At 41.9% G+C, this 13,464-nt stretch overlaps 1 protein-coding gene across 8 annotated transcripts in view; it reads right to left on the minus strand.

Moving 5' to 3' along the window:
- Positions 1-435: 435 nt before the first annotated feature.
- Ric8b (RIC8 guanine nucleotide exchange factor B) overlaps positions 436-13,464 on the minus strand; it is a 104,524-nt gene continuing 91,495 nt past the window's right edge. For 3 of the 8 annotated variants that reach the window (XM_021658559.2, XM_021658557.2, XM_021658560.2), the window contains one exon: positions 436-1,796. In XM_021658559.2, coding sequence (XP_021514234.1) covers positions 1,685-1,796 — 112 coding nt within the window. In that variant the 3' untranslated portion in view covers positions 436-1,684. Of the gene's footprint in view, positions 1,797-7,293; positions 7,470-8,101; positions 11,297-12,113; positions 12,198-13,464 lie in introns of all 8 variants that reach the window. The other 5 variants (XR_009589964.1, XR_002477208.2, XR_009589963.1 and 2 more) reach the window with 5 other exon arrangements.

Consider the following 13,464-nt stretch of genomic DNA (forward strand, 5'->3'; position numbering starts at 1 on the left):
GGTGCTGCATGCCTCCCACCTCTGGCCCATTTCTTTTGCTGCTTTCAGTAAGCCTACTTCAAATCCAGTCAACTCTTTTTCTGCCTTTTTGTTGGGGGTGGGGCTTAAAGGCCAAGCAATCAAACATAATGATTTGTAAATCAAAATGAACATAAATCTTAGTAATGTGATTATTCTTCAAAGGTTCCCCTCAGAGTGAATTTTAAGAAACTCACTGCCATCTCTCTGACAGCTAGAATGCCTTTTTTTCTTGATACGTGGTTTTGCTAGAAATAATTTAGGATCAAGGCCACTCTCACGAATACTCTGCGCACTTTGTCCTTGAAAGAGGCTGTATGAAGACAAGTGAGGAACGATGGAGAACTTTAAGACAAAGTGTACAATGATGTTGTTAGCCCGTGGACCCATAAAGAAACACACACACACACAGATGGCTAAATTGAATCATCCCCAACATTTTATTTAAAGTTTTAAAAGGCAGTGGTTAAGCACATAATCTATGTGTGCATATATCTATGTACGTGTATCTACACATACATACATATATGAAAGGAAACCAACCCCCTTTCAACTTTAGCCACTGATCAACTTGGCCTGCTGCCTACATGATTGCACGTCTACTTCATATGACCATTTCTAAGAGTAAAAATAAACAGCCTTAATCAGTTTAATAGTAACTATTTGTGTTTCTTCTTTTTTTTTTAAATAAATAAAGTTACCATTAAACTGATCACATATGGTAGAAAGGTAGAACACACACACAAATACACAGAGACCCCTGTTTAAAACATGTGACATACGAATGAGCTTTATGTACAAATGGGTGCTGTGGGCTCCCTACCCCCCAGCACAGGCCACGAGAGAACTCCCACTACCCGGGGAGCCCCACCCTCTCTGCTGCCTGGAGGATGAGTGTGTGCTTGGCACCCTGAGCGCTACCTCAGAATGCGCGCCCTGGATGCAGCGATGCAGACGGTGGTCCAGCCCTACGGTACTAGTAGTGTTTAGGAACAAGAGGAATAAATAGGCACGTGTAGCTGCCGGGAACTAAACCATCATTTCTAACTCCTCATAGGGAGAGATTTAATTTGAAGTTTTAGCTAAGTGACATACAAACTTTTAGAGTGTAATAGGTTTGTAAGTCTGGGGCTGTGTGTGTTGTGTGTGTGTTTCCACATTTATAAAAACTGAAATAAAGTGTGGGACTAGGTTTACAGAGCAGCTGCCTGGCTTTCATTCGGTCAGTGCTGATCTAAGGAGTCACTCGCCTCAGCCCTTATGTACCAGCTCCTCGGGCTCTCGTGTGCCTTGGGTTGCTGGAGACTCAGCAGGGGCGGCTTTCACTGGCAGGTGGAAGGACGCAGCTGAACCTTTAGCTGGGAATTCCAGCAACAAGATTGAGCAGGCTGCTTTGCAGTGAGGTTCCGTACTCCATCCAGATGAAACGGGATGGCTGCTTCTGCTTCTAGCCTTGCAACTCTGCCTACCACAGCTCTGTATGAATGCCTAGATGTTGCAGAAAACACAGGATCACTTCTTAAAGACGCTGGATTCCCAATGAGTAAACCAGTTAATGTGTTTCTAGCCACAGTGAGGGCATAAATGTTTTAGAGAAGATTCCCCTGGAGCTACAGAGAAAAGATGCTGATAAAAGCCAGATGAGAGTGAGCAGGTGACGATGCTTTCAGTCTGTGTCGGAGCTGGTCTCTTCGATGACAGAATACTGGCTGAGTGCTTCCTCCAAAGGCGTTATTGTCCCATCAGGTTTTAGTCCCATTGGTTTAAGCAGCTCCTCTCTGGAAAAAGAGATAAAAGAAAGAGAAAAAAAAAAAGTATTCACCAGCATCACACACACACCCCTCCCCCACCCAAATTCACATCCTTTTAAAAAGAGAAGTCTTTAAAAACCAAAGTATTTTCTCTCAAGCTCTCTGTGTGTTTGTAATAGAAAGATGAAAGGGGCACGGAAAGAAAGAGGCACATGAAAGGCTTCATTCACACAAGCCAAACCTAAGCCAATTAAAGTAGGAGAAGTCAAGGTCCAAATGCGCTCAGGACAAGGAGCAGGTCTCTTTGGTTTTGAATAATTAACTTTATTTTCCTTTTGTGGATTCATTTTGTTTTAGAGAAGTTGAAGCTACCAGACTATTACCTGCTCAACTTAGTATTAAACATACGTTTCATTTAATGGAATCAAGTTGTCAGATTTTTGGTTTTATTTACATTATCTCTGACTCACAAATACCTGTTGGTTCGTTTCAAATCAGTTGGATTTCCCCAAGTTTCCTTTCCTTTTCTCTCTTTCCTTCTTTTTGTTGGAAACACCATTGCTTTTGTTTGTGGCAGTTTAATTATGGGATTGACAGCCATTTTAATCTCTTCAAAGCTCCCCAACTGTCTCTCTTCACCTAATCCAATTGTATCCACTCCACAAGTTACAGCCTCATCTAAGGTGATTAATTATTGATTAAGCCAATCAAAAAGCATAAGGAAAGATTTATTTAATCTTTTCATAGAACTTATTTATTACACAGAGATTGTGACGATTGTACCTATTGAGTTGTTAACACCAATCCTTCCACTCCCAATAGGCTCATGGTGCATTTAAGAGGGCTGTCAAAAGGCTCAGAGCCCCTTAAAACTCATTTCTCATGGAAACGGGCACCATTGCCCGAGAACATGACGCAGCAGCTAAAATGTTGGTGGACTGTGGGGTGAAGGGCAACAATGGCACTTGTTTGCCTCTGCTCCTTGCCACTGTCCTTTCCGGCAACACAGAGAAGGGAAGTTCCCTCCTGGGAAGGGACAGCCATATAACTGATAGCACAGTGACACCTGGTGAGGTAAGCTCAGCTCACTGACAGGGGTTAAAGCAACAAGAGCCTAAGCAAGTGACTCTGGCCAGCACCAGAGGATGACTTTTCTGCTCGGGAAATGTGGATGGATGGCTGGCTGGCTAAACTGAGGCTCCTGCATATTATTTGTAGGCAATAGGATCAGAATCAGAAAGCTTAAGGTTGGAAGGAGCTCAGAGATCATTTAGTCCAATCCCCTTCTTTAAAAGGAGGCAGAGTGACTTACCCAAGGCCACTCAGTGGCAGAGTTGGGCCCAGGACAGGTCTCCTAAAACCTAGTCCAGTGCTCTCTGCAGTAAATCCCATCTCAAATGACTGCTCTAACTGCACAGAAAAGCAGTTGAGTTCACTGCTCTACAACTGAAAGGAGCTGCCACTTCCTGGGCAGGAGAGGAAGACAAGTGGCAGCTGCTGCCCGTGATGAATGCAAAAAACAAACAGACCCAGGATGACTCAGGCCACAGACAGAGTAAATGTCCTGAGAGAACTGCAAATGCTACACTGTGGCTCCTGAGAGGAAGCATGGCCACTGTACCTGGGGGAGGCAGAGAAGGCACCACAGATGAGACCCTGTGCCAGGCGAAGGAGACTGCAACAGGTCCCATTGTCTTGTGTGACTGCATCAATTCACCTTTTCTGCTTTGTATTCTTGTGAGGCTGGACCAGGGACTAATGTTTACGGAGTAGAGGTTCAAGGAAGAAGTGAGGGGTAAGAGAGGTAAGGAAGGAGCTTAGCATTTGCCCTAGACAGTGTCTACTGGTTCGCACCCTATGGTGGTGGTGTGATAGGCACTGGAGCAGGTGACAGACAGGTTAAGCATTAGGAGGTCATTGTAATGGTGTATGCAGAAGGAGGGAGAGATGGATTATGGCTGAGGCTGTGGGAAGGAAAGGCATCGTGCCTCAGGCAGGTGTGAAAAGGAGCTGGTGAGGGTGAGGAGTAGAGTGTCCCTATGGCTCCAGCGCAAACACTACAGGACAGATCCCGTGGAAGAATGTTATTTTTCAGGACACGAAGAGTTTGAATGGCCTCTGTGGCAAGCACATCAACAGGCAATAGAGAGCCCTCAACAATTCTCTAGCCCTGCTATGACCCAGTCACAGTTTAGAGTTCACATTTTCTAGTTCTGATGCAAGGGGACAATTTGCTGGGAAAGGCACACTGAAGAATAAGGAACTTCTAGGTCTAAAGGTTGGAAGTGGTGGCATACATTTGTAAAAACAAGAGCCTGGCTCAAAAGGTCAAAAATCCAAACCCAAACCCAAGCCAACCAAACTGAAACACAAAACTTTGAAAACCCAATGACCTAGGCTTAAAGGTGTTGTTATGAAGGCAGTGAGGGATGGTAGGGGCTGGATGGTAAGGAGAGGTAGAAGTAGGATTGGTAGGGTCCCTACCAAAGACAGTGATGAACTGCCTGGTAGACACACCATCACCGACAGCACTAACACAATTACATTTCCAAAAGAACAGGTCGACACTGGGGCCAGCTGCCAATGTGAGAACTACCCAGCTACTTCTGATGTGAACCCAGGATGAAAATTTCCAAATCCAGTCTGTTACCTTCATTACTACCCTCTAGTCCAAATTTACAACTGGGAAGAATGAAGACACTTACATAGTTTTATGGTCAACTCAGAGTAGTTAATTTATACAACAAAAGGCACCCATCTTTAAATTCTCACTTATTAACTATTCTCAAATATTTTTACAAGGTGCTCTGTATCTCCCCTTCATTGAAACTGAAGCTCCTCAAAAGGCATGAATTATTTTCTTTCCCACATGGGTCCATGCGATGCTTGCGTATACTGACATTTCTGTAGGAAAGGCATCAGTGAAACTTGGTCACAAAGTCATGCATTCATGCAAAAAATTAAGACAGCAATGTGATGTTGTGTGAAGAGCAAAATGACTGTAAGTTAGAAGTCTACGGTCCGGGTTCTTCCACTTACCAGCTGTGTGATCTTGGGCAAGTCTCTGAGTCTTAGTTTCCCCATCTGTGAAATGAGGGTCATGATAATACTATCTATGCCTACTTCCCAGTGATGACATAAGAAATCCCAGCACAGCAGTGGTAGCAACAACAGCAATAGTATAGATCAAAGAGTTTTGTGAACTGTAGAGGACTCAAGTATTTACTGTGGGGGCATGAAAAGCACACCCAGGCCCTAAGCCAGACCTGGGCTTTAGTTCTAGAGCTACATTAGCTGCAAGACCCTGAAAATGCTAAACTTTGATTTCATTTTCTGTAGGGCTAGAGCAGGAACACTCACCTCACTATGCACTCATGAAAGCACAGACTACAGGCTACACATAGAGTGTGCAGAGTGGCTGGGATATAACTGGAAACCACAATTACTCTTGTTCTTTGTGGGTTTACAGAAAGCTTCCCCTTCCTGATAGAATAGTGGAGGGAGGGGATATAAAGAAGCAAATAAAAGACATGGTCCCTGTCCTCAAGAAGCTTTAGTCATTTTGGAAGATAACACATACACACATTAAACAATATTGAAAGGATTACAGAACAGCAGATAACAAGCTTAAAATGATTGACAGGCAGAGCCCTGCTCTTTCCCTGAACCTTATATATAGCTCACAAGTCGACTCCTGATGTATGTGCAATTTGTTCAAGGAGATTTCTTGTCCCGTTTGGGAGCAGCGATGGACCATTTGCTAGCTTGTGACTGTTTTACCCATGAACCCTGGATTGCTTCTCAGATTCTCAGTCTGATTTTTCTGTTCTTCTCTATCCTAATGCTAGCATCCTAAGAACACCAAACAAAAATCTTTGCTCTAAAGACTCACTGCTGACAGCTTGGTGAATGCCATGGTTACCTCAGTTTTGCTGTGATCTGTTTGTGTCCAGGACAGTAAAATATGGACAGAGAATCAGAGTCTATCTATGAACACCACAGCAATGTTCCTTCACTGTCATACAGTAATGCACATGCTGGAGCAGCACAGGAGGAAACAGACATCATTACAGGCTCTTTGCAAGAGGCAGTCTCAGGGCCCCACTATAATGGCAGCAAAGACGTGGCGTCACAGAAAGAAAGGAACCCCAGAAGCAGAATTAGTCAAGCAGAGGCACAGAGGCGAGAGTTAGTTATGTGCAGGATTGGCAAGCAGGTTGACTCATCTGAGGAAAAGGAAAAAGAAAGCTCAAAAGTGCTACAAGGCATGAAGAGGAACTAGAAACATGGGCTCTAAGGTTGACAGGCTGGATAGAGTATGAAGGAATTTTTATCTCCTATTTCAAGAGCCATCTTCCATACTTAAAGAGTATCCATTAAAAGTAAGCATTACTAAAAATTTGAAAGCTGCAAACAATACTGCTCTGACATACAAAGAAACTATGCCCTATGCTTTACTTAATCCATTTTAATGTCCTCCTGCGTTCTAGCCCAGGGCCTTGAGAGAGCAGAGCCTCAGTTAAGAAGGTGAACTCTATTTAGCTGGCCTTTTTTATACAAGTCGTGTTGTACAGGCTCCTCCTAACTAAGCTGTGAATAAGACAGGCTAAATTTGAGAGCAGATTTGTTTTCAAGATTTGCAGATTCAGGAAAAGATTCTTAATCTGCAGGAAATCCTGAAGAATGCTTTCCAAGGGCTCACTGCTCTACTTGACTGTGCTCAACTTGAGGGCAGAGTCCATGTCTTCTCGGGCTGTGCTTTTCATGGATCTAGTAGTCTAGGGCAGAGCACACAGTGGATGCTTGGTAAATGCTTCCTGAAAGGATATAATACATGGGTCAAGGCTAAGTGGAGAATGGCATAGGACTGTATGTTAGGAAGCATTCTCTTCTTAGCTGTAACAGCTTCCGTGATGAGTCATCATCATCAGATGATACTGACAGGCCAGAGAAGTCAACCACCATTCAGTACAGACTCAGCTTCCCATGCCTGAAACATTAGGAGTTCTAGATTCTAGCTCTGTATCTTCTACTAGCCTGTTACAAGTCCTTGGGCAAGCCATTTGCCTCTATGAGCTATAAAATGAGGGGTTGGACAAGATGATCCCCAATATTCTATACTAATTTTAAGAATAAGTATCAGGATACTAAATAATTTTCAGTCACTTGAAAAGCTACTGGGGTTTTTATGACACTCAAAATCACCACCCTAATCCTTTCTTCCAAATCAAGATATTCTGCCCCTACCAGTCAACTCAGCACCTGCCTGTCAATGACATATACCACAACCACAAACCTTTTTTGCAATCTGCTAGCAGGTAATTAAATGATTACTTAAGCAATGGCAAGTACCACACACAGGATCCGGATTGCATTATGGCCCTCACTGGGCCATTTTATGAAAAGTTACCACTGGCCCTACATTTCTGAAGGCCCTCTCTAAAAAATGATTGCCAATAAACACCATGGTTGAAATGTGCATCAGGGTTAAGATATTCACACAGCACAACTGCTTCATACTTACCTTCAATGCTATATACAGGCCTTAACACAGTTAAGACTGCCCCCGTTATCACCAAAAAGTACAGTGATGTCTACTGGATAAAGAGCCCATTCTAGGCACTGTGACAGTATCATGGCGGGCTTCTCATCTGATCAGGCATCTGGCCAGGGAAGAGATAAGCCTCCAAGAATGTTCAACTGGAACGAAACATCATTTAGAGATTTGATCTTACTAAACGGTAAGGAACCATAGTCTATAAGGTGTGGCCAGGCAAGAGGACACAGGTAAAGCACGTCCAAGAAAAGAACTCCGATTTTGCCCCAGTTTAACCCCTGGGACTGCCAATGAAAACCAAAAAAAAAAAAAAAGGAAAAATGGTTCTTAAACCTAGGGTGGGAACGTAGGAAATTTAAACATATTTTAAAATTTCTGTTCTTTATAACATTTTTTTCCATATATACTTTAACATCTTCCTGTTGGTGTGCTACTCTGTGATAGCTGGGCTTCTGTAGCTCCTCAGAACTGTAGAGATGGGCACAGTTTTAGGGCTTCAAGTTCCTATGTGAGTTCCCCAGCAGTGATGGTGCAGTTTCGGGGCTCAGATAATAACATGCCCAACTGCACGATACAGAATAGGTCAGATGTGTGTATAACACCTTACTTGACCTGGAAGCAAGATAATACTCTTGCCCACAGCACATGTTTTGTGCAATATAAACAAAGCATTCGATTCAAGTGTACTTGTTGAAAGCAGGACATAATCAAGCAGTTGGTAAAACACATCCTTGTTTCCCACTTGCAGATCTCCCAAGAGTCCCTTCGAATTTACCTATACGAGTTTCAGCTTCCCGCTTGCCACTTAGCTTGATAACGACTCAAAAATCATTCCCTTGTTTTCAAGGGCTCTTCTTTCTTGTCTGCTCTGTGTACTACAGGGCAGTATTGACACATGGAATTAATGACAGGGTCTGTAATGAAACAACAATCATGCAAACACCAGTCTGCTCTTTTGATAAAACAGCATGTTAGAGACCTATTCACCTCCCTCTAATTGAGTACTGCATAATAGTTCTGAGCCTTTTGTGTAACAGATTTTGTTCTATGATTAGAGAAGAAGAAAGGGGGACCTATGAAGCATTGCTCCCTTTAGTCACCCTGGCTCTCTATTTTAATGAGGGCGCTGCTATTTAGCCAGGTTCTGTTACATACTTGTTTTGTTGCCTTCTGTTCAATGTACAACAAAACCCAAGACAGGATAATTGGGAAACCATTACTTTGGCACAGGGATTCCTGGTCTTAACGTGAGGTTGGCCTGGAAAAAGAGCCCTGACATGTTAAATTAGCCATTTCATATTTAATTCCTTTTAGCCTTTGAAAGATGGCATGAGACATTAGTATATAAATGAAGTATTTTAATTAACATAAAATGCCGATGGGGATGGATCTCCTGATAGCTCCGAGCGTGCAGCTCTGCAGTGCCTGCTGAACTCCAAGCCAGGAGCGAGTAGCTGAAGTAGTCACAAGTCTCTAAAGTGCACTGGGTTCTCACGGCTGGTAATAGCCCTTCTTAGAGCAGGAGTTACATAACTACATGGGATGCTGTGAGTGCAGTGGCCTTTAGGTGTGACATTGCTTCTTCACCTTTTATCTAACGGCTTCCTAGTAGACTGGTTATACTGATCTTTCACCAGGACACTGACTGAGGAGGAAAAAAATGGTAATAATGGCTTTTCCACAGTAAATAAAAGGTCTTCCAATTGCATCTTAATAAATTTCTGAGACCTTCTACTCAGCCTTACCATTGTGTTCTAAGCTGGGGCACCACTGGAAAAGTAAAGCATGCTATGTAAATATGTCAGTTCCAAGATAAATGGTCATGGTGAACTGCTCATATCACCACACCCTTTTTTCTTTGTAACATGATTGGCAATTGTCTACAATTTCCCATATGAAGTTATTTTAAAGCTAAGATTTAGTAGTGTGATGATGTTTTAAGAATCTGTTAGGTTACCATATTCATTCTTTTTTAAAAACAATGAGAAAACCCAGTTTTAACAAAGGATGGTAGAACTTCTATTGTTTCCCTCAGAAAGCTAGTTATTTACCTAATGATACTGGATATGGAGTAGAAAACAGGGGTGCATGATATATTTCCACTCTAATCTGCAGTCTGTCAACATAAACATGCTCACTGTTGGTCTTTGGTGGTTTGTACTTATTTAAAACTTACGTTTCATTTAAAAATAATCAGAGTGACAAACTTCTCGGAATTGTTAGTAATTTTTCAAAACAGGGCAGTATTTGAAAGTTTTGAAGTAGATGCATTGCTTGCTCCTGTGTCAGTCACTTAACCTCTGATACCTCCCGTCCTATTTAGATCACAAGATTGTCTTAATGATCAACAGGGAACACATATGGAAGCATTTTTATAGTTTGAAGCACTAAGTTAGCTTTTTATTATTTTCATTTATGTTAGAAGACAGCATGCAAAGCTTCTAAAAAGAGCTGCTATGTGTTAGACAGCAAAGTTAGGAACACATTAGAGAATGAAGTTAGGGATAGTGCAGAAAGAACACAATTTAGTTCTAGCCTTAAGTAATGGCAGCATTCTTAGAAAACTCCTTTACCCTGTTATCCAAATTAACATCATGAAATAAAAGGTCTGTTATGTTAAATACAGCAGTACAAACAGAAAGTCCTAACACCTCTTCTAATTGGGAAGATCTAAAAGTTAAAAGAGGAAAGCAACTAGGAAGGAGAATATTTTTGTTTCATGTTTTTTGCTAATTGTCAAGAGCCATTTCAGCTTGAGCTTTAACCAAGCACTCAATGACTCCCAATAGTGAATGCAAAGGGCACAGGACAACCTAGGTGTCGAGCCACTGAGACAGCCCTCTAAACTAAGATGCACAGAATCAAGCTTCTCACAACAACCCTCTCTTGCTCCTGTGAGGGTTTATCAGTGTATAAAGCACCAAGCTCCCTTAATTGAATTTTTATGGAACCTTAATGATGGAGTATCAGAAATATACTGGTGCTGGTGTATGAGAAATATGAGGCAAGCCACCATATAAGCTGAATATTGATAGTCAATGTCCAACTAGCCAGGCAGAAAAGTAAATTGAGGTAAAGTTGATTTCAATTTAATCCAGTACAAAACTTGGTCAGTTTAAACACATAATCTACTAAATAATTAAAGACTGACACTTTCCACTCTCTTCCTCTATTTAGAGGACATGCTAATTTGGATTAACCACATTGCAAATGTTCAGTAGTCACAGACTAGCAGTCCCCACAGCAAACAGTACAGATCCAAAGGATCTCCTGACCGGAACGATGACGACCTTTGAACTCTGGTGCTTTAAAAAGGTGGAGTGTTTCTGAAATGCACCCTAAAAATATATCCTAGACTAGATAAAGGCATATGCAATTAATTACAGGTTTTTGTATTTCTGTAAGATGAGCAATAGGATTTATTTATGTAGAAAAAAGTTATGTATCTTATTTTCCAGTAGTAAATCACTCACAACCTTACTGAGTTAAAAACCTTGATTCATGTGTATTATCCTTATATTTGATGCCAACACTAAGAAAGCCATGTCCCATATATTAATGTGGCTGGCAACATAGAAGTGGGGTGGGAAGCACAGTTAGTGGCCAGTGAGTGAGTGGATGAGAAAAAGAAAAGTGGTGGCAGGATAGGCATTGCTTATTTATTTACATACAGTTTAAAACACAAGCAAATGGGCAATGAGCCTTATTGAACAGTGCTGGGAGTGAGAATGGAGCATGAGATTTACTCATCTGGTTTCAGTTAAAGAAACAAAGGGGATCAGAGGAGTAGAAACAAAACTGTAATTAAAACGTTCCTACCCTTGGCCAGCAATGGCTGAAGGCATAATCAGAGTGTGAGTGTGCTACTGCTAGGTAATGGCAGCTGTGCTAAGCACACTGGACTCACCCATACACACTCACCATTCCAGGCCCATGCATGAGTGCAGGGGCTTATTTTTGCTTTCAAAGTCTGAGAAGGAGAGAGGAGATGGAGAGGCAGGCATGTTATAAATGTCAAGAGATGTTTTCTGTAATATTATACCTCAGGCTCCACTGAGTATGTAGAGCTAAATATCATACTTACTCTAGATTAAAGCAATCCATATACTACTTATTTAAATTGGTTAGCCAAGGCCCAAATTTCTTTATGGCATTTCTTTAAAGCCTCGACTTTGATGAAGTATGGCCAAGAAATAGAACTGACAACTATACTTTGTAGCCTTGAATCCTGCAGGTTATTTTATAAAGAAAAAAAAAAAAAAAAAGAAAAGAAAAGAAAGAAAAGAAAAGAAAAAATCCCTAACAAACAAACAAACAACCCCCACCCGCAAAACCCAGACCTTCAAATCTGGAGGTTAGAGTTTCATCCTCACACACTAGGGGAACCATGGGGCACAAGGGCTCAAACTAGTTAGCCAGGACAGTGTTTATAGAGCTCCAATGGTGTTCTAGCTTTGACAAGCTCCACATCAGTGCCATACCCACATCAGGCATAGAAACATCTAACACAGATGTGATCTTTATGTTAAAGAAATCAAGAACCATTGAGAACACCATGCAGTCAATGCACACTCAGTAAGAGGTCTTCTGACTGCTAACCTCCTCACCTGACCTTTCCAAGTCTAGCTGAGATAAAGATGCTGAGGCCACTCCCTGAAGGCAGTGGCTGTGTCTAGCATGAAGGCCAGATGAAATTGACCTCAAGTTTCACAGGAGTGGTTTTCAACTTCTGGCAGTAATATCTGTACCCTACACCAGGCTCAGGAACAGTACTGGGCATGACCAACCTTAGTCATCACTTTGGTAAGAGCTTTGGCACGGGACACTGTTGCTAACCACCATCCTGGTGCAGGTCCTTCACATCTGCTCTCCTATGGATGAAAAAAGGAAGTGTCTAGTGTCCATGTCTTGGCCACATCACCTCCAATCCTATCCTCTATTCACATGCCTTTCTTTGTCGGTGCAGGAGATAGTGCTGAAAGGGTGATTAAGAAGAGTTCTGGCAAACACTGTAACAAATAGACACAGTAACACAGTGGACATAGCAAAGGCCTTGGTTTCTGGGAAATGAAGTTCCCAGTCTCACTTTATCATGAAGCTGGAGAGAAAATGCATGGGTTTTGTAAAAAGCGTCAAAAGAAAATGGATTATCAGCAGCCATCAGCTTGGAATGTTTTGGGCATTTCTGTGGTCCTTCCATTTCCCATTGGTCAATGACGTTAACATGCTTCTTGAGCTCTTTAGAAGAAAGATGCAGTATGTGAAGTCCAAAGACTTAAAAGGACTAAGTCTCTCTCCCTATAACGAATGGTCATTTCCATTTCTTTCTAGAATACTTTTTAAACCTGACGGTCAGCTCACACATCTTTTTCCTGAGAAAGACTCCTTGGGCCATTCAGACAGGATGAATTGCTCCTTTTCCCTAGGCACATACTTCAATACAGACCTTGTTTGTCACCGTTTCTACTTCGTATCTTGGAATAAACTATACATCCATTTCGCCCACTAGAATATGAGCTTTCCAAGGGCAGATACTGTCTCCCTCCCCTCCAGATCTCCCTTGACCTCCTGGCTCACTGCTGTGTGCCCGGAGCTGCTCAGTAAACGCTCCCTGTCAGGTGCTGAGCTTAAGTCTACCTGGCTTTATGGCATCTCATTGTTTTTCTTATTTTCTTAAAAATAAGAAAAAGTGAAAAGAGAGATGAAACTTAAGACTAATGAATAACAGAGCACAACAAACATGAAAGACGCGTGAAGGATGGTTTCATTCTTTGCATTCTCACTCTGGAATGTGTACTGCTCACCTTCAGACAGCTGTCACTGATATTAGAGCAAATGTTAGAAAGCACAAACAGGCAGACAATGTCAAACCACCACACAATCATGCAAAAAGTCAACAAGACTTAGGACTAGTTTCAAGTTTACTTTGGCTTTAATGGCAAAATAGGTACCATCAAAGCCAACACAAGACACACTAGCTCTGCTTTCTACATGCAAGTACCACCTTCAGAATGAGCCAAGCACCTGCTGGGGTGCTCCTTGGTGAATGTATGTCTTCTTTGAGACACATTTCAAATCAGGTGAAAGTTGGGTAATTTGGAATTGATGTTCATGTGTTTATTTATTTATTGGTAGCTT

Source organism: Meriones unguiculatus, chromosome 2 (assembly GCF_030254825.1).
Source record: "Meriones unguiculatus strain TT.TT164.6M chromosome 2, Bangor_MerUng_6.1, whole genome shotgun sequence".
NCBI classification, from domain to species: domain Eukaryota; kingdom Metazoa; phylum Chordata; class Mammalia; order Rodentia; family Muridae; genus Meriones; species Meriones unguiculatus.